This window comes from Macrosteles quadrilineatus, unplaced genomic scaffold, assembly GCF_028750875.1.
Source record: "Macrosteles quadrilineatus isolate MER2022 unplaced genomic scaffold, UCM_ALF_1.0 Scaffold_4__1_contigs__length_99947679, whole genome shotgun sequence".
In the NCBI taxonomy this organism is placed as follows: Eukaryota; Metazoa; Arthropoda; class Insecta; order Hemiptera; family Cicadellidae; genus Macrosteles; species Macrosteles quadrilineatus.
In genome coordinates, this window is record NW_026542597.1 from 94,516,830 (window position 1) to 94,535,308 (window position 18,479).

The 18,479-nt window shown below is 39.2% G+C and overlaps 2 protein-coding genes across 2 annotated transcripts; one reads left to right on the forward strand and one right to left on the reverse strand.

Annotated features, from left to right (window-relative positions):
• The first annotated feature begins 2,038 nt into the window (after nucleotides 1–2,038).
• Nucleotides 2,039–5,075, forward strand: LOC128993156 (uncharacterized protein K02A2.6-like). Its single transcript, XM_054416915.1, has 2 exons — nucleotides 2,039–2,810; nucleotides 4,825–5,075. The coding sequence occupies exons 1-2, from the start codon at nucleotides 2,039–2,041 to the stop codon at nucleotides 5,073–5,075; spliced, it is 1,023 nt and encodes a 340-aa protein (XP_054272890.1).
• Nucleotides 5,076–10,468: 5,393 nt separating this feature from the next.
• On the reverse strand, nucleotides 10,469–17,368 carry LOC128993157 (uncharacterized). Its single transcript, XM_054416916.1, has 3 exons — nucleotides 15,998–17,368; nucleotides 14,218–15,585; nucleotides 10,469–13,084 (listed from the first exon to the last, which is right to left on the reverse strand). The coding sequence occupies exons 1-3, from the start codon at nucleotides 17,366–17,368 to the stop codon at nucleotides 10,469–10,471; spliced, it is 5,355 nt and encodes a 1,784-aa protein (XP_054272891.1).
• Nucleotides 17,369–18,479: the final 1,111 nt, after the last annotated feature.

Here is an 18,479-nt window from a genome sequence, read left to right on the forward strand (position 1 = left end):
GAAGGTGAATCTGTTAGTCATTTCGAATTTGCTTTGCACGAAATTGCAGGTCTCTGTGACTTTAGTGACAACTTAGACGAACGGCTGAGAGATCAGTTTGTTCTGGGCATCAACAATGATCGCTGGCAACTTGAACTTTTGCGCTTACATGCTACAACAGATACTACATTTGAACAAGTCACAAACACCGCTACTTTATTGGAAAATGTTGACAATCAACAGTCACAATTCCGTAATACACGTTCAGTCAACAGAATAAACAACAGGAACAAGAAGAATGCTTTCGAAACGATACCGTTGAAACAAGAATCAAAAGGAAACACTTCGAAACAAAACATCTTACATCTTAACAAGAGAACTGACTGCATTCGGTGTGGTTACAAGAAACATACACAAGGAACGAGCTGTCCCGCTGTCGATGCCACTTGCAACGCCTGTGGAGGACTGAATCATTTTGCACGCACTTGTCTTAAAGTGGGTAATGCAGTCATTATCAAAGGTAAGCGACTTAACATGTTAGAGGCAAAAAACTCGTCTTGTACCTCTAGTGTTAAATCTTTTTCTGATACAGATCAAATCCAAGCGATTAATAAAGGGTCGAAAGTAATGCTTTCAGTCAAGTTAAACAATCATACAATTTCAATGTTGTATGACCCAGGTGCAGCGTTCAGTATCATTAGCAGAAACATATGGCGAGATCTAGGAGCTCCTAAACTATTTCCCACAGAAAATCTTAATGCATACACAGGAGTTCTAATTGAAACTATGGGTAAAACGTATGTTTCAGTTGAAGCTTTTGGTTCCAAACGTAATTTACCGGTAATTGTTGTTAAGAAAAACGATATACCTTTGTTCGGCCTAGACTGGGTTCTTGATTTTAACTTACCACTGCCACCTGGGGCTCAAATATGTACATTGTCCAAACAGCAAACAGAACAAGTAAGTGAACAGATTGTTAATGACATTGTTAACGGTTTTCCAGAAGTTTTCAGTCCCTCTTTAGGTACGATTAAAAATCACAAGGTATCTTTTTCACATGGCTTCAAATGCAGCTCCTGTAGTTTCAAAACCACGGCCAGTTCCTTTTGCTTTACGGGAACCTGTGGAAAATGAAATTCAACGATTAGTAGACAGTGGAGTTTTAGAACCAGTCGATGCCAGGAATGAACCTATCATTTGGGCTTCGCCCATAGTAATAGTGGTAAAACCGTCTGGAGCTATCCGCATATGCGCGGATTTCAAAAATACTATAAACAAACATATGCTCCCCGATAAATATCCTATGCCTACATTCGAAGAGATCACCTCAAAACTTACAGGTGGCCAGGAATTCTCCGTCATAGATCTCAAAGATGCATATCTGCAGATGGAGGTCGAACCATCGGCACAACAGTACCTGATTATTTCTACTCACAAAGGATTTTTCAAGTACAAACGCTTACCCTTCGGAATCAAAATTGCCACCGGGGTTTTTCAGTGCAAGATGGATCAAGTACTGGCAGGCTTACATGGAGTCGCTTGTCTCCTTGACGACGTCATAGTCACAGCCCCAACGAGAGAGGAACATATCGAACGTGTCAAAGAAGTGTTAAGACGTTTTCAAGAATCTGGAATTCGTGTCCAGACATCAAAATGTAAATGGTTTCAAGATTCCGTTAACTATTTGGGTCACAGAATTGATAGAGCTGGTATACATCCAACGACAGAACATCTGGAAGCAGTGAAAAACATGCAATCACCGAAAAATGTGAAAGAGTTAAGATCATTTCTTGGGTCGATCAATTACTACAGTAAATTTATTCCCCATTTACAGTCCTTGTGTGTTCCATTACACAAACTGCTAAAGAAAGGCGTGAAATGGCATTGGAACGAAAACCATGAACAGGTAGCAGCAAAATTGAGGCATCTTCTTACTACAACAGACATTGTTGGCTCACTATGACGAATCCCTACCTCTCATCCTCGCAACTGATGCGAGTGATATTGGTGTTGGAGCTGCTCTTTGCTATACTCTTTGCGTTGGAGCTGTATTGTAGCTATGAAAGGGAAGGCACGTTTTCAAGTCTGGTGGCCTAAACTGGACAAGGACTTGGAAGAACACACTAGACATTGCAATGGATGTCAAGAAAACAGAAGCAAAGATCCTGAAATGCCGTTATTCTCATGGCCTGTTCCTGGAGAAGTTTGGTCACGGATCCACATCGATTTTGCCGGACCCTTCATGGGGAAAATGTGGTTGATTGTAGTAGATGCTCGGTCAAAATGGCTTGAAGTATTCCCGATGTCGTCAACTTCAACAAAGTCAACGATCAAAGCTTTAGAAGAGTTATTTTCAAGATTTGGCTATCCAAGGGTAATTGTAAGCGATAATGGACCACAGCTAACATCCTACGAGTTTCAAACCTTTTGTAAGAGCCTAAACATTAAACATGCTCGAATCACCCCCTATCACCCAAAAAGCAATGGGTTAGCGGAACGATGTGTTCGTACATTCAAAGAACGCATGAATGCTTCAAAAGGAAATGCTGGGACTTTGCAAGAAAAACTCAACAGCTTTTTATTTGCTTACAGAACGTCACTGAGAAGATCTACTGGAAAAACTCCAGCATTCATGATGTTTGGTCGCGAATTACGCTCCAAATTAGACATGTTGTTTCCTGACGTTGAGCAGAAAAACGACGAAGAGTTGGTTCAACAGCGGCTACAAAAACCTGGATCAAAAGAAAAAGTTTTTAAAGAGGACGACAATGTATGGGTACTAGACAAATCTGGAGCTGGTTTCAAGAAAGGAACGATTGTGAAAGTGAATGGTCCTTACTCATATGTAGTAAATACAAATGGACTAAATAGACGATGCCACGCAGATCAACTTCGTCTGGCTTAACTCTTAGAAGAAGGGGGGACGATGTAGTGTACTGAATCAGCTGATACAATTTAAATGTGTTTTCAATACTTTGTTTACATTGTTGTTTGTTTACGTTTGACATAACAACATAGTTACTTGGTGTTTCAAATATAACTTTTCTTACGAAAATGTCTTATTACTTTACATAATTAACTCACAGTACTACACCAAGTTTGATCAAAATATATCAATAAACAAGCAAACTACAACATTTTACAATATTCTCCATAAGAATAACATGGGAATTTAAAATTTACAATTTTTTGAATATTCTCCATTACCAGTAACCGTACAAAAACACTTTGATATACTATAGTTTTTTTAAGATTTTTTTAAAAGTCTAGAGAGAAATTGGGATATTTTGTGTTTTGAGGGTAAAAAACTAGAAAAACCAATATTTACCCCATAAAACCCCCCGAAAAACCCCGTTCCCATGGTCCGATCATGCTGGTTCGCGAACTCATTCAAGTTTATCCCGCCTTACACCTTTAAACCAAATTTCATCAAAATCGGACAAAAATTACTCAAGTTATCGCGTTTGCAGACGTATACGTATACGTATACTGGATACATATATAAAAATTTGAACGAATGGTGTTTTTGGCCTCTGGGGACATCAAAATGAAAAAGTAAATCGGTCCCGGGCCTAGGGCTTACCGTGCCACCTACGGTAATAGCTACTTCCCTATAGGGAAATTCGCTAAAAATATAATATAATTTTTCTTAAGTCGACGTGAGGGGCTCTCGCACAATGCCCCACTTCTTCGCAGAAGAGGTTTACATCGGCTTCTGACCAGGCGGCTGAGACGCTAGTCTCGGTTAGCGGTGTCACATTTTTTATGTTAACGCTACTCGGACAGTTGAAAACTCGGACACTTGATATTTCGATATTTTTGTTTAATAATTTAAAACTCCGGACAAATGAAAGCTTGGATAGTTGATTTAACCAAATATTATTATTATTTAAACCATCCTCGTGTAACGGCTCCACCCCCATAATAATATTATATAATATATAATCAATTTTTACAATCAATTTAACTAATAATCCGATAATAATAACCCTTTTTTTAACGATAACGTAATACTTTTAGAATGATTTATTTCAAGGGTATTAAAATTATTTTATCCTTTTTCTATGTATTTCCTATTTTTATATATTGTATTAATAATTCAGATTATAAAAGAGAGCCTAATGTTCAAGCTAGTTGTTAGACAGACGTTGGTTGCGAGGAGTGCTGACGCTGAAAGAATGTCGGCATCAGCACTCTGCAAGTGGAACGGGCAGTCGAGTCCGAGCTAGGTGTCGATACAGTTTACTATTGTAAGTACGGTAGTGCGTTATTTCATCATGTAACTTTTTAATAATTCTTTTAAACTGCTAAATTTCGGCCCTATTTCATACCAAACGTTAGTCTCTCTTTTTCCATTGTGATTGTCTAGAAGATGTTTTGTAAAAACTCACTATTTTGCATTTAAATAAAATATTTACTAAAATTCAATAATGCGTCATTTCATTGTTCTTCCCGAAATCGGGTGGTGGCAGCGGTATAGCTACTGACAGTTAAAAACATAAATCATTAAAGTTAAGTAAAGCTCGGTGGCGTTACAAGTGTTGGCAGAGCGGTGGGATGAAGAACTTGAAGTGTTCGGTTTTTTACGACAACTTTAGCGCCTCGTGAAGATAAGTGACAAAGTGCACATGTTATTTAAACTGTGAAGTGACGCGTTAAAATGCAGATAAACTAAATCTAGACGACGTTTCTAAGTTAAATACGTGAAAACGGGAGTTTTAGAGAGCGTCAGTGCCGAGATTCGAATGGATTTAAATTTACGAAGATTCAAGATGGCGACAATGGCGGACAGCAATTAAACGGCGCCATGACACCTTCTTCAGTTTCGCTTTGAGTTGCTTCGAGGATCATCGGGGAACATCGGCTCATCGTCGGCTCATCGTTGGTTCAACATTGGCTGGAGAGATGGCATCGTAGAACTTCGAGACCAATCAGGGACTACGGCGACGCAGGGCTACCAACAGCGCTTGATTGATGTCAACCATGTCAACTTCCCGTGGATGACGACAACTTCCCTGAGTGAGGCAACACTGCATCTGAACTTCAGCTGGCGACTTCAACTTCCGAGATCGAGATGGCACTGGCAAGGAAAATAATACTCGGTGAGCCCTATTCATTGTTGTAAAAACGGGTCACTGGCTAACAATAGTTTGTTATTTTCCTATGATAGTAGTAGTTATAAGAGTGTATCAAGGTGCTGTGGGCTAATGGTGAATGCGCCAATGGAAGAGAGATGCGTAACGTAGAGATGATAGTAAATTTATTGTGAACTCAGACGGTAATAATATTCTTTATTATTGGTTTTAAGGGTATTTTAACCCAATAAGGCATCCTTCCATGGTCAGGTCGTCACCTCCAGGGCACTTCGTTCACTGTAGACGGTTAAGATGGTTTAGACTAACTCTATTTAACCTTTAATTAAGAATTGATTATAATAGTTATTGTGTACATTTGGTATTGATAGTAGGCTACTCAGGTTGAGTTGGTACCTAATGAGTTTATTTTGATTTTGATCTGAATAATTAATGGGTTTATTTTGATTCTTATTTTGATATCTATGCAATTCAATTAGGACTTAATAACTTGTACGATTTTATGCTATTGACTTAAATATTTGTTTTATTATAGGGTTTTGGTAACTGTGTTTGTTGATTAGTAAATTTATCGTTGAGTATAGGTGATTATTGATCTAGGGTTCTGATTGATTACTGTAATATCAGTAAATTGTTTGGTGTAGTTTTAATTGCTATAAGGTTACGTGAGTTCTTGCATTTCTTAACTGAATATTATATTATGAGATAATTATATTATATTGAATGTATTGAATATTGTATTGAGACATTAATTATATTGAAAAGGGTGAATAGATATAAATGTAAATAATATTTACACATTGAGTCTTATGGTCCATGGTTTATAGGATGATTATAGGCTAAAAAGGAAATTTAGAGTATAATAATTGGTACATAACCTATAGTCGTTATTGGCCTTTATGACGTGGTAGATGCCAAGGCCTAGGAGAAGAGCTAAGTCTGCACCTACAGAGATGGCAGGAATATTACTAGATGGTACCGAAGTGGAACTTCAAGATGCATTTGATGCATTGTCGACTAAGGTCAAGAGTTTGCAAGACACCTTAGATGAAACTCTACACAACCGTACCGATCTCGTTGCTAGTAGGATGGATGAAACATTAGCCAATCCCAATCCACAACAACCAGCACCAGCACCTCGGCCGTACTTTGACTTAGTGTCAAGTATCCCGAGTTACAATGGAGAGAAGGCAGACATGGTCCTGCCCTTCTTTGAACACATCGATGGAGTATCGGAGTTGAGCGGCTGGAGTGACGCCCAAAAGCTCCAGGTCATTAAACTTAAGCTTACCGGGAGCGCCCTCCAGTTCCTCAAATGTGATGAAAAATGCAACCACATCCGAAGAGATTCGTGCGGCGATTGTAGACCGTTTTGGTGACAATCTGCCCGATCACTACTACTTCGAACAATTGGCAAATGTAAGGCAGATCAAAGGGGAAACAATCGAAAAATTTTCCGATAGAGTAAAGCAGATTTGTGACAAGACCATGAGAAACACTAGCAATGATGAGGTCAATAAAGTATTAAGAGAGGATGCCGACAGACGGGCAAAGGAAGCTTTCGTCAGAGGATTGTACGGTGAGGTAGGACGGCAGACTCGGATTAAGTTCTGTAAAACTTTTAAGGAGGCTGTAAGTACTGCGATTGCTCTTAAGAATCTGGAAGTCAGACCAGGGGTAGAGGACGAGCAGCGTCCAAGAAGAGTGTTTGGCTTGGAATCTAACAACAACCCAACCTGCTTCAACTGTGGGAGGACGGGCCATGTAGCGAGAGAGTGTCGATCCCAACCCGGTGGACGTAGACCCAACGACCTTTTTTGCAACTTTTGCAGAAAAAGAGGCCACACTGAGGACCGCTGCAGAGAAAAGTTGCAATGCAGTATATGTAAACGGACGGGACACACGAGAGAGACTTGCTGGTCGAATAGTCGGAATGTAAGAGGCACCAGTGACAGCACAAACTGGAGAAGAGGCGGAGGCTCGGGAAGAGGGAAGTTTGGAGAGCAGCCGTTAAACTCAAACGGGGCTTCCAGGAGCGCCGCTGGAAATCCCAAACGACACTAAATCTGGATGCACCACCCAGATCTCCTCAGGCGAACAAACCAAAGAAAATACCCACATTGAATCAATCGGCTAACGACGAGTTAGTGGTCGACGGATGCGTAGGTGACGTGGCAGGCATGATTATTGTGGACACAGGAGCCCAGGTATCACTGGTTGATAGGAGAATCATCCTAGGACCAGTGGAACCAACAGATATTAAGATTAGAGGCATCAAAGGGGACGCTATGACCATATACGGCAAAGTGAAAGAGATCCTCACGCTTGATAACATGGCATTTGAGTGTAACTTCGTAGTAACAGACCTGCCGAACGACTCCATTGCAATCCTAGGGTATGATGTCCTAAAATGGAGGAAAGCAGTGATAGATCTAGAGGAGGGGGCTCTGTGTATTTCAGGGCATATTGCTGCAAAACTCCTTAACAGGACAAACTACGGAACAGGTTCAAAACTGAGTGGGCTAGGAAGAGCATCACAAACCGCACACGAAGAAGACAACAAAGAAGAGAATGTTACAGAAGATATATCTCAGACAAAGGAACCAACACCAAATAGCATAATGGCTTATTGTCGGACTAATATCACAGTACCAGCAAAATCAGAATTTCTTGTCAATGTAAAAATCAGTAGAAACACAAAACACATAGCTGAAGATTTGGAAGGAAAGGTTGTCATTGCTGAACCAGCGCCCATCAAAATTCACGGTATATATGTAGCTAGGAGTTTAACTACAGTAAATAACGGACGTTGCTGGACAAAAATTGTCAACACAAGTTCTGAGGGTCTAGTTGTGTACAAAAACACCTTGCTATGTCAAATCCAAGAACCATATGGAAGCCCAGCGGAGAAAGAAGTAAAATCTACATTCATAGCATCGGTTGATGATGAGGACGACTTTGAAGATAAGCTGGACGGGAAATTAGACCACTTAACATCAGAGGAAAGGATCAAGATAAAAGAAGTTCTTTACAAGTATAAAGGAATATTTAATATTGGAAAAATTGGACATTTAGGATGCACATCAAAAGTCACACACAAAATCAATACTGGTAATCACTCGCCAATCAATAAGAGACCGTACAGGGTTCCCCATTCCCAGAGACAGGTGCTTCAAGAACTGATTCAAGATCAACTCGATAAAGGGATAATTGTGCCCAGTACATCTCCTTGGTCAGCACCAGTAGTCATTGTTCCCAAAAAACCAGGAGCAGATGGGGTAATCACTTATCGTATGTGTATAGACTTCAGAGAGTTAAATAAGTGTACTGTACCAGAGGTGTATCCGATACCAGATGTTCACGAAACCCTCGATTCACTAGGAGGTAGTAGATACTTCACCGCCTTAGATATGAACTCAGGCTTTTTCCAGGTCAAAATGCACCCTGACAGTCAAGAAAAAACAGCGTTTAGTACCCCAGATGGCCATTATGAGTATACCAGAATGCCAATGGGATTAATCAACTCCCCGTCAGTCTTTCAGAGGCTAATAGACTCCACATTAGCCGGGTTGAAAGGGAAATCCTGCTTACCTTATATGGACGACATCCTGATATTCAGCTCAACGATAGATCAGCACGCAAAAGACATCTCTGATGTCCTTGAGAAATTTAAGGAAAAACCTAAGTGTACAGCTGAAGAAGTGCCAAATTGCGCAATCGGAAATCAACTTTCTAGGTCACGTGGTGACAAGAGGAGGAATCAAACCATGTCCAAAGAAGACACAAGCTATCAAAGAGTTCCTGCAACCGAAGAATGAGAAGGAAGTTCGTGGATTCATCGGTCTATGTGGATACTACAGAAGACACGTACCGAATTTTGCAGACATCGCTAAACCTTTAACAAAACTAACAAAAAAAGATCAAGATTTAAATTGGACCACAGATTGCGAGACTGCATTTCAAAAATTAAAAGAGAAATTAATAACAGAGCCATTACTAATTTATCCTGACTTTTCGAAAAACTTCATATTAAGTACTGATGCATCAAACCTATAGGAGCTGTATTAGGCCAGGAAATTAACGGCGTAGAACACCCTATTGCTTATGCCAGCAGGCAATTGAACTCAGCCGAAAGAAATTATAGTGTCACTGAGCGTGAACTTCTAGCTGTTGTGTGGGCTGTCAAGTACTTCAGATGTTATCTTTATGGACGGTCGTTCACCCTGTACATAGATCACAGTGCGATCAAATGGTTACTATCTCTAAAAGATCCATCCAGTAGACTCACCAGGTGGGCATTAAAATTAGCTGAGTATGATTACAAAGTAGTCCACAAACCAGGTGTCAAAAATCAGAACGCTGATTGCTTAAGCAGAGTTGTTTGTAAAAATACTTGTGAAAATTTACCTTTATTGGACCTTGAAAGCATCAAAGAACATCAAAAGAAGGATCCAGAATGTCAAAATCTTAAGAAATATCCACACTTTAAAACCAACCCTCAAGGAGTGATGTACTTCAAAAAGGGAGATGAAAAGCTTATATTAGTGCCTAAAACCCTCAGAGAAAAAGTAATGAGACTGCATCATGATTTACCGACAACAGGACATGGTGGCATTAGGAAAACACTAGTTAGAATTCAAGAGAAATTCTATTGGCCCAAGATGAAAATTGACGTCACAAACTTCATTAGAGCCTGCATTCATTGTAGTAAAAGAACAGACCATGGTAAAATTACAGCACCTTTAGGAGAATTCGATGAAGTAACTGAGTTTGGGTACAGAATATCATGTGATGTGGTTGGCCCATTGCCGCTAACAAGATCAAAGAACAGATATATACTGTCTGTAATAGATCACTTTACCAGATATGGAGAATTTATCGCCATACCAGACCAAACCGCTGAGACAACAGCTCAAGCAATTGGTCAGAGAGTAGTTACTAAGATAGGAGTACCCATGGAGCTCATAACCGATCAAGGAGCAAATTTTACATCAGATCTTATGAAACACATGTGTAAGCTCTTGCGGATAAAGAAACTGCAAACAACAGCTTACCACCCTATGAGTAACGGAAGGACTGAGAGAGTGCACAGAACAATACTAAAAATGTTAAGTCATTTCGTGAACCAGAATCAGAATGATTGGGACGAGATGATGCCCATGGTAACAATGGCATACAACACCCAAATACATGATTCAACAGGTTTTACGCCATTTGAGATTAATAAATCGTCAATTATCAAGTCAAATAAAAGAATGGTCAATTTCAGTACATTTCAACAACTATTTATTTACTCATTATTTAACATTATTAGAAACATATGACATTTAATCTTCACAAATAAGTTATACAACAGAAATCTAAGGATTATTCAATGGTCATACATATGTATGAAATTAGTCATTAACATCTTTCCCCTCCTCAGGTAGAATGGCAATTTTTGTCATCGGACGTCGAAAAGTACCTTTTGGTGTTGTGATGTCAACAACTCTTACTTGTCCATCTCGACCGGGGTATAGGGCAGATATTCTTCCAAGGGGCCAGGTGTTACGTGCGTTGTCTTCATCTACGATTATTGCCAAGTCGTCAACTTCAGGTGGAACAGTTCTTTTATGCCATTTGCACCTCCTTGTCAAGCAGGGTAAATACTCATGAATCCACCTTTTCCAAAAGTTGTCTAGTAGGGTCTTAACTCGAGTTAGTTGCCTTCTGCAAAGTTTGTCTTCATTGATATCTATTTTGAAGGCGTCTCTAAGGAAATGGTTTGGAGTGAGCGGGACTGGATCGAGTGGGTCAATTGGTACATTAGTCAGTGGTCTTGAATTGATGATAAATTCTATTCGAACAAGAAAGGTTTGAAGTTCTTCATCCTTAGGATACTGGGAACGCATGACAAATTTTAATGCGGTTTTAACTGATCTGATGAGTCTCTCCCAGCATCCGCCCATATGTGGGGCTCGAGGAGGAATAAAGTTCCATTTGATACCTTGTCTGGATATGACCCTCTGAATGTGGACATTGTTTAAACACTTAGTAGCATTCCTGAGTTCTTTGTCACTCCCAACAAAGTTTGTCCCATTGTCCGAGAACATCTTCGATGGACAGGGTCTTCGGCTAATGAACCGTTGGATTGCCATGATACAACTTTCTGTGTTCAAAGAATGTGCAACTTCCAAGTGGACAGCTCTAGTTGTCAAACATATGAACAAAACTCCCCAACGTTTCTCGTGTCTCCTCCCTACAGTTACTTCTATCGGTCCGAAGTAATCTACTCCAGTGTAGAAGAACGGGTGGCTAGTTCTTGTTACTCTGAACTCTGGTAGAGGCGCCATTTGGGGGGGAACAGGCTTCGCACAATTCAATCTGCACCTCATGCATTCTTTCTTAATTTTCTTTAGAAGTGGTCGTAGATTTGTTATCCAGAATTTTTCTCTTATCTTGCACCCAACTGTCTCGAGACCTTGATGGAAACATTCATTATGATACATTTGTCCTATCAATCTCGAAGTAAAGTGTCGGCCATCTAATATTATAAGGTTTTTCTGATCTTCCGTCAGTTCGGGTGAGTTTGAGGTTCTTGATGACATTCTTAAAATATTGTTACAATCCAAATATGGAGAGAATAAATAAATGCGGCTTGACTTTGGAATAGACTTCTTTCTCATCAAAAGTTTCCTTTCTTCACCAAAGGTTTCATCCTGTGCAGATTTCAAAAGAATTTCTTCGGCAGCTTTCAGTTCTTTAGGTTCCAGCTCAACGAGGTTGTTGTAGTCTATTGGTCCAAATCGAAGTTGAGTTTTGTCGTTTGATTTGCACCTCGATTTTAAGTTATTGACATATCTCAAAATCCAAGCAACAATTCTAGTCGGTTTCTCCCATGACGAGAACTTTGAAACGTCAATTATTTTTGCTTCGTCATCTGCATGTAAGCCGGTAAACTGGCGTTTGGTTTCTTGGTCTTCTTTCACTTGTAGATTCGGTGGTTGTGTGGGCCAGTGTTCACAGTTTAAAGATAGAAATTGGGGACCATGGAGCCATTTGTTTTGAATGTCAGACTTGAACCTTTTCATGCTTCTAGTTGCATAGTCGGCAGGGTTCAATTTTGTGGGGACCCATTTCCAGTCTTCTGCTGAAGAAAGTTCTTGGATTTCTCCAATTCTATTAGAGACAAACTGTTTATAGTTTTTTGGATCTGACTTAATCCAGTGTAGGACTGTTTGGGAATCAGACCAATACGTTTTCTTTTGGATTGAAACGCCCAAATCTTGTTCAGCAGCAGAAGCTACTCTACATCCTAAAACGGCAGCTTGGAGTTCCAGTCTAGGTATAGTCAGGTTCTTGATGGGTGCCACTTTGGCACGTGACATGATCAATGTCGTTTCGTAAGTGTCTTTGTTCTCCTGACGCAGATATGCAGTTGCAGCAAAGGCTTCTTCACTTGCGTCAACAAATATGTGAAGTTCAACTGAGTCACTGACTCGTGTGTTGAAGTAGCACCTTTGTATTTTCAGTGTTCGAAGACTTTTGACTTCATCCATCCAAGCTTTCCACTTCAGACTAAGTTCAGGTGTCACAACATCATCCCAACCTAGTTTTGTTCTCCATATATCCTGAACCAGTAGTCTCCCTTTTACTGTGGTAGGGGCAATCAGACCTAGAGGATCGAAAATTGACATAGCTGCTTTAAGAATCTCTCGTTTCGTCGGATACTCAGATTCGAGAAATTCAAGTTTTTCGACATTGCGATGGAACACAAAGCAGTCGGATTCAGCGTCCCACCATAATCCAAGTACTCGTTCTGTAGGAAGTCGAGTATCGGGCATCAAATGTTTGGCTTGGCTGGCTTTCAGGTTTTCAGGAATTTTCAAAAGCACTTGTTTTGAATTAGACATCCAGTTACAAATTTGGAATCCTCCAGCTCTATGTATCTCAATTATTTCTTGAACACGTTGTTTAGCTTCCTCTTCTGTGTCGGTTGAATCAGAATCAGAATCAGAATCATCATTTATTGTCTTTCAGCATTACATACATGCAATAGACAGTGTCATTTTACATGCAAAATAAATAAAAAAAATACATAACATACAATTTATAACAGATAGGCTTATAACTATAATACTGATTTAAAAATTAACAGAATGCTCTTTATAAAATTCGTCTAGGCTGTAAAAAGGATTTTGGATCAGCCAGTCATACAACCTTTTTTTAAACACTTTAAGCTCCAGAAATTTACAGCTATCACTTAACTTATTAAATAATTTCAAACTAACTATATTAAAACTATCTTGACATTTACTTAAACTAGTATATGGCAGGTCTAGCATAGATTGGTTTCTTGTATTATGGCTATGGATATCTGATCTTAAAACTAATAAACCTAAATTAAAATCTTTTTTCACCTTCACCAAGCAAACAAATATATACAAATTTATCACAGTTTGAATTTTACATTTTTTAAACAAAGGTTTATGCCTAAGCTTTCCATTTTTTTCAAGAGAAACCTTATTCAAAATACGAAGTGCTTTTTTTTGGATTAACAAAACTTGATCTATATGGGCACTATTTCCCCAAAGAATTAGGCCATAATTTATGACTGACTGAAAAAATGCGAAATAAGCTGTTCTAACATATGACTCAGGTACAATATCCATCAGTGATTTGAGCAAGAAGGTGACTCTAGATAGTTTACAACATACTAACTCAACATGTTTTTCCCAAGATAAAGTACTATCAATTACAACTCCTAGAATTTTAATATTTGTTTTCTGATCCTGGTTGTTGGCCCTTAGAGTACAAAGAAGATTTTGAGTTTTTTCTAGGTTTAAAAGGAGGTTATTTGAGCTGAACCACATCTTAGCTTTATCTAGAGTTTGTTCAATTGTTGATTTGAGATGGTCATAATCTGAATGGACACTTAAAAAACTAGTATCATCAGCAAATATAATAGTTGATGAGTTGGTTATATTGCTAGCTATATCATTAATTACCAGAATAAAAAGTAGTGGTCCAATCACTGAATCTATCAAATCAAATCAAATCAAATCCTTACGGGTTAATCTAGCAGGTCGTCCATATATTCTTTAGTCAGTATGGAATTACTAGCTTCAGGATACAAAGTTTGAAACTGTCTTGCATTGTGGTTTACAACAAACAGTGCAGAGCTTGGTGAACATGTTGCTCCGAAGGTCATCGCTTTCATTATGTAGGTATCTGGGGTTTTGGTTTTGTCTTTTCGCCACAGAAATCTTTGTGAGTCAACGTCTTCATCTTTTATATTTACTTGGTGAAACATCTCCTTTATATCTCCCACGATAGCAAATTTTCCTAACCGGAATTTTAACAGCACAGATGGCAATGGATTCAAATAGTCAGGGCCGCTGAGTAGTGCATCATTGAACGAAACTCCGTGAGATTTAGCAGCAGCATCGAAAACCAATCTTATTTTGTCAGGTTTGTTCGGATTCGATACTCCAAAGTGGGGTAGATAGAATGTTAGATCTGTTATGATAGCAGCTTTTTCAGGGCTGAGTTTTCTAATATATCCTTTTTCCATGTATTCGTCAATCTTGGTTGTATAAGCTTCATTAAATTCCAGATTTCTTTCCATTTTCTTTTCAAGAGTATTTAATCTTCTCAGAGCATTGTCATAGCTTGGAGGAAAATTAAATTCGTCATTTTTCCATAAAAGACCAACTTCGTAATGATCTCCTGTTTTCTTTATGGTATCCTCAAGAATTGATACTCCACGTTCTTCTTCTATGGACAATTTCAGGTTGTTTGATCTAGTTTCTCCATATTTCTCTAATTCAAAGGATTTCTTTACCATGTCATGAAGTGAAGATTCTTCATATGAGAGCAGGGTAAAATTTTCATCCACACGATCTCTGAATTGTGCACACTTCCCATGTAGAGTCCAACCAAGAAGGCACCATGACAGTACTGGGGCGTTAGTAGGACCTTCAATAATCTTACGGGTTAGAATTAGGTTACAGTTGTCTTGGCCTATCAAGAGAGTGGGCCTGACACTCGCTAATGGAAGAGGTTGGTTGATCGAGTTTAGGTGAGGCCAGTTCTTCCTCAATTTGACACTGTCTATTTGTTGGTGTGGTAACTCTAAAGTGGACTGAGTTCTAACCCCTTTCAATGTAAAGATTTCATCCTCGTAAAATGCTTTTATTTTTAAATCTATTCTCTTTGATTGAGATTCAAAGTGTCTTGTGTTGTTAGACCAACATGTTGTCAAAGGAACAATCTCACCTTTGATACCAAGTTCATCGGCAATTGATGAATCCAGAAGTGATACAGTCGAGCCGTCGTCTAAAAGGGCATAAGTATCTACCTGGGACTTGGGACCGTACAACGTGACAGGACAAACACGAAGCAAAACACGGTTTGATAAGTTATTCTCAAAATGATTACCAATTACTTCATCTCTCGATTTTAACTCTCCCTCATTTCTTTTCGTTGGAGGTCTTTCAAGATTGGAGTTATGTAAGAGACGGTGATGGTCCAGCTTACAACCGTTTATACTACAAGCTCTTTTAGATTTACAAAATTTAAGTTGATGTTGTTTGAAACATGAAAAGCATAGCTTTTTCTCACCTACCATTTTCCACCTTTCGGAAATATCAGCTTTCCGAAGCATAGAGCATTTGACATTATCGTGCTTACCACCACAGAACACGCAGGTAAGTGGGTCAACTGCTGGAACTGCTGCTTTTAAAGAGTTGGTCAACACAGGTTTGAAGTCATTTTTCTTTCAACTCTCCCTCATTTCTTTTCGTTGGAGGTCTTTCAAGATTGGAGTTATGTAAGAGACGGTGATGGTCCAGCTTACAACCGTTTATACTACAAGCTCTTTTAGATTTACAAAATTTAAGTTGATGTCGTTTGAAACATGAAAAGCATAGCTTTTTCTCACCTACCATTTTCCACCTTTCGGAAATATCAGCTTTCCGAAGCATAGAGCATTTGTCATTATCGTGCTTACCACCACAGAACACGCAGGTAAGTGGGTCAACTGCGGGAACTGCTGCTTTTAAAGAGTTGGTCAACACAGGTTTGAAGTCATTTTTCTTTCTAGTCGGGACGTCCTTGTTTGGATGAAAATAGATACTCATGATGGAACATTGTCTCTCTAACCAATCTGAAAAATCACTTAGGCTAGGTCTAGTTAAACACATACTGCTCACATGTTGAGCCCAATGGTACTTCATTTGATAAGGCAATTTTCCTAACAGTTCACTGAGTAGTTGAGGGTTCGTCATGTAGTACTCCATATGAAGAGACACAGCTGTCGAGGTAAAGTTAAGAATGGTTGTAGAAAACTCGATGAGGCCAACAATATCGTCTTCAGTTACAGGGGCTAGCATTCTAGTTTGGTTCATTATAGACTCAATGATAAACTCGGGCCTACCGAAACGCATCTGTAACGTTTTAATTATGGCATGCAAGTTTTTACTGGAAACAAAAAGAGGTTTCACCATTTTGAAGGCTTCGCCTTCAAGACAGTTTCTAAGTCTAGCTAGATTGTCATCATCAGAATACAATTTTACGGTATTTTCAAATGCAGAAAAGAACATAGGCCACTCATCTGGTCTACCACTAAAGTTTGGTAGTTGTTGGCGGCAAAGAGAGGTTGGTTGAATAGCTTTTTTGACTGAATCTGCTAGTAATTGTGCAGCCGTGGTCATAGCGGTTGATGAACACTGATGAACTGTCGGTTCATTATCATTCAGCCACTTTACGACTTTACTCTCAGATTCTCTCTCCTCTCTCTGAGATATTAAGCTTTGACTTATGCTTACCTCAGATCCGCAGACTTGACTACCATTTGCCGATAGTGATTTCATAGAAGTCCTTATTTCCAGCATTTGTTTACGTCGCTCTAGCTCCCTCTCGTCTCTCAGCCGTTGTCGCTCCATTTCCTTCTCCAGACGTTGTCGCTCTATTTCCTTCTCCAGCTCCAGTCCTTGTAGCTCCATCTCCTTCTCCTCCATCAGTCTTTGTCTTTCCAGCTCCTTTTCTTCATTTTCTCGTTCCAGTTTTTGTATTTCCTCCAACTTTTCAAGTTCTATTTCCATTTGTCTCCTGCTGCTTGATGTTGCTGATTTACTTTTTGTTTTCCTTGAACTACTAGAAGTAATGCTGGGTTGTCTCAATGCTACTTCTTGAGTGTCATTTTTTCCATTCTCAGAAACATTCTTTGATAATTTGTCTGTATCATGATTTTCATTCTGATCAGGGGTATACCTTTTTGGAGGTTTAACTTCTCTATTACTTTTTCTGTAAGACATGGTTCTTTTTTAGTTTGGGCACCAATAATAAATCGTCAATTATCAAGTCAAATAAAAGAATATTTCTTTCAGTACAACATTTTATCACTATTTATTTACTCATTATTTAACATTAGTAGTAGTGATTTTGGGAATTCATGGACAGAGGAGGGAGGAGTGTAGACCACGTGGGTTGAGGTAGGTCGGGAAGGGAGGTGTGTCCATGACGTCAACAGAGGATGATCTTACAGACAGAGACTGATCCTCTGATTTGGATGACCTTTTTTTGTGTAGATATAAAGAACGTTAAATCAGTTCTCATTTGGTATATTTGTCGTATAATAGGATCTCACGGCTGAGATCGAAAACGACAACAGCTTTTGAATCTCATTTTATATAGGACCACCAATAGGTTCTCAACTGCACAAAAATGGCGCCGATTGCATCATTCGGTGCTCATGTTTTTACTAGAGGATTTGTATGAAGATGCAGTATTTCGATCTCAATGTATACTGACACGCCATTTGAAACTCATTGTTTTCATGTTGATTTTTACGTGTCTTCTGAGTTGAGTCGTTCTGTGTTTAGTGACGTCACTTGTCTTGGGATCATGTGATCATGGAATGTTAAACGACAACAGCTTTTGAATCTCATTTTATATAGGACCACCAATAGGTTCTCAACTGCACAAAAATGGCGCCGATTGCATCATTCGGTGCTCATGTTTTTACTAGAGGATTTGTATGAAGATGCAGTATTTCGATCTCAATGTATACTGACACGCCATTTGAAACTCATTGTTTTCATGTTGATTTTTACGTGTCTTCTGAGTTGAGTCGTTCTGTGTTTAGTGACGTCACTTGTCTTGGGATCATGTGATCATGGAATGTTAAACGACAACAGCTTTTGAATCTCATTTTATATAGGACCACCAATAGGTTCTCAACTGCACAAAAATGGCGCCGATTGCATCATTCGGTGCTCATGTTTTTACTAGAGGATTTGTATGAAGATGCAGTATTTCGATCTCAGGACAGAGGAGGGAGGAGTGTAGACCACGTGGGTTGAGGTAGGTCGGGAAGGGAGGTGTGTCCATGACGTCAATAGAGGATGACTTTACAGGCAGAGACTG

Bases quoted from the DNA above. Each gene is read 5' to 3' on its own strand.
- LOC128993157 (XM_054416916.1), bottom strand. From the start codon at position 17,368: ATGTCTTACAGAAAAAGTAATAGAGAAGTTAAACCTCCAAAAAGGTAT. The intron at 15,586-15,997 runs GTAGGTGAGAAA...AACGGTTGTAAG, and splicing joins TTTCCGAAAGGTGGAAAATG to CTGGACCATCACCGTCTCTT. The intron at 13,085-14,217 runs GTAAACCACAAT...TAATGCTGAAAG, and splicing joins CAAGCTCTGCACTGTTTGTT to ACAATAAATGATGATTCTGA.
- LOC128993156 (XM_054416915.1), top strand. From the start codon at position 2,039: ATGAAAGGGAAGGCACGTTTTCAAGTCTGGTGGCCTAAACTGGACAAG. The intron at 2,811-4,824 runs GTCCTTACTCAT...AGTTGCTTCGAG, and splicing joins AACGATTGTGAAAGTGAATG to GATCATCGGGGAACATCGGC.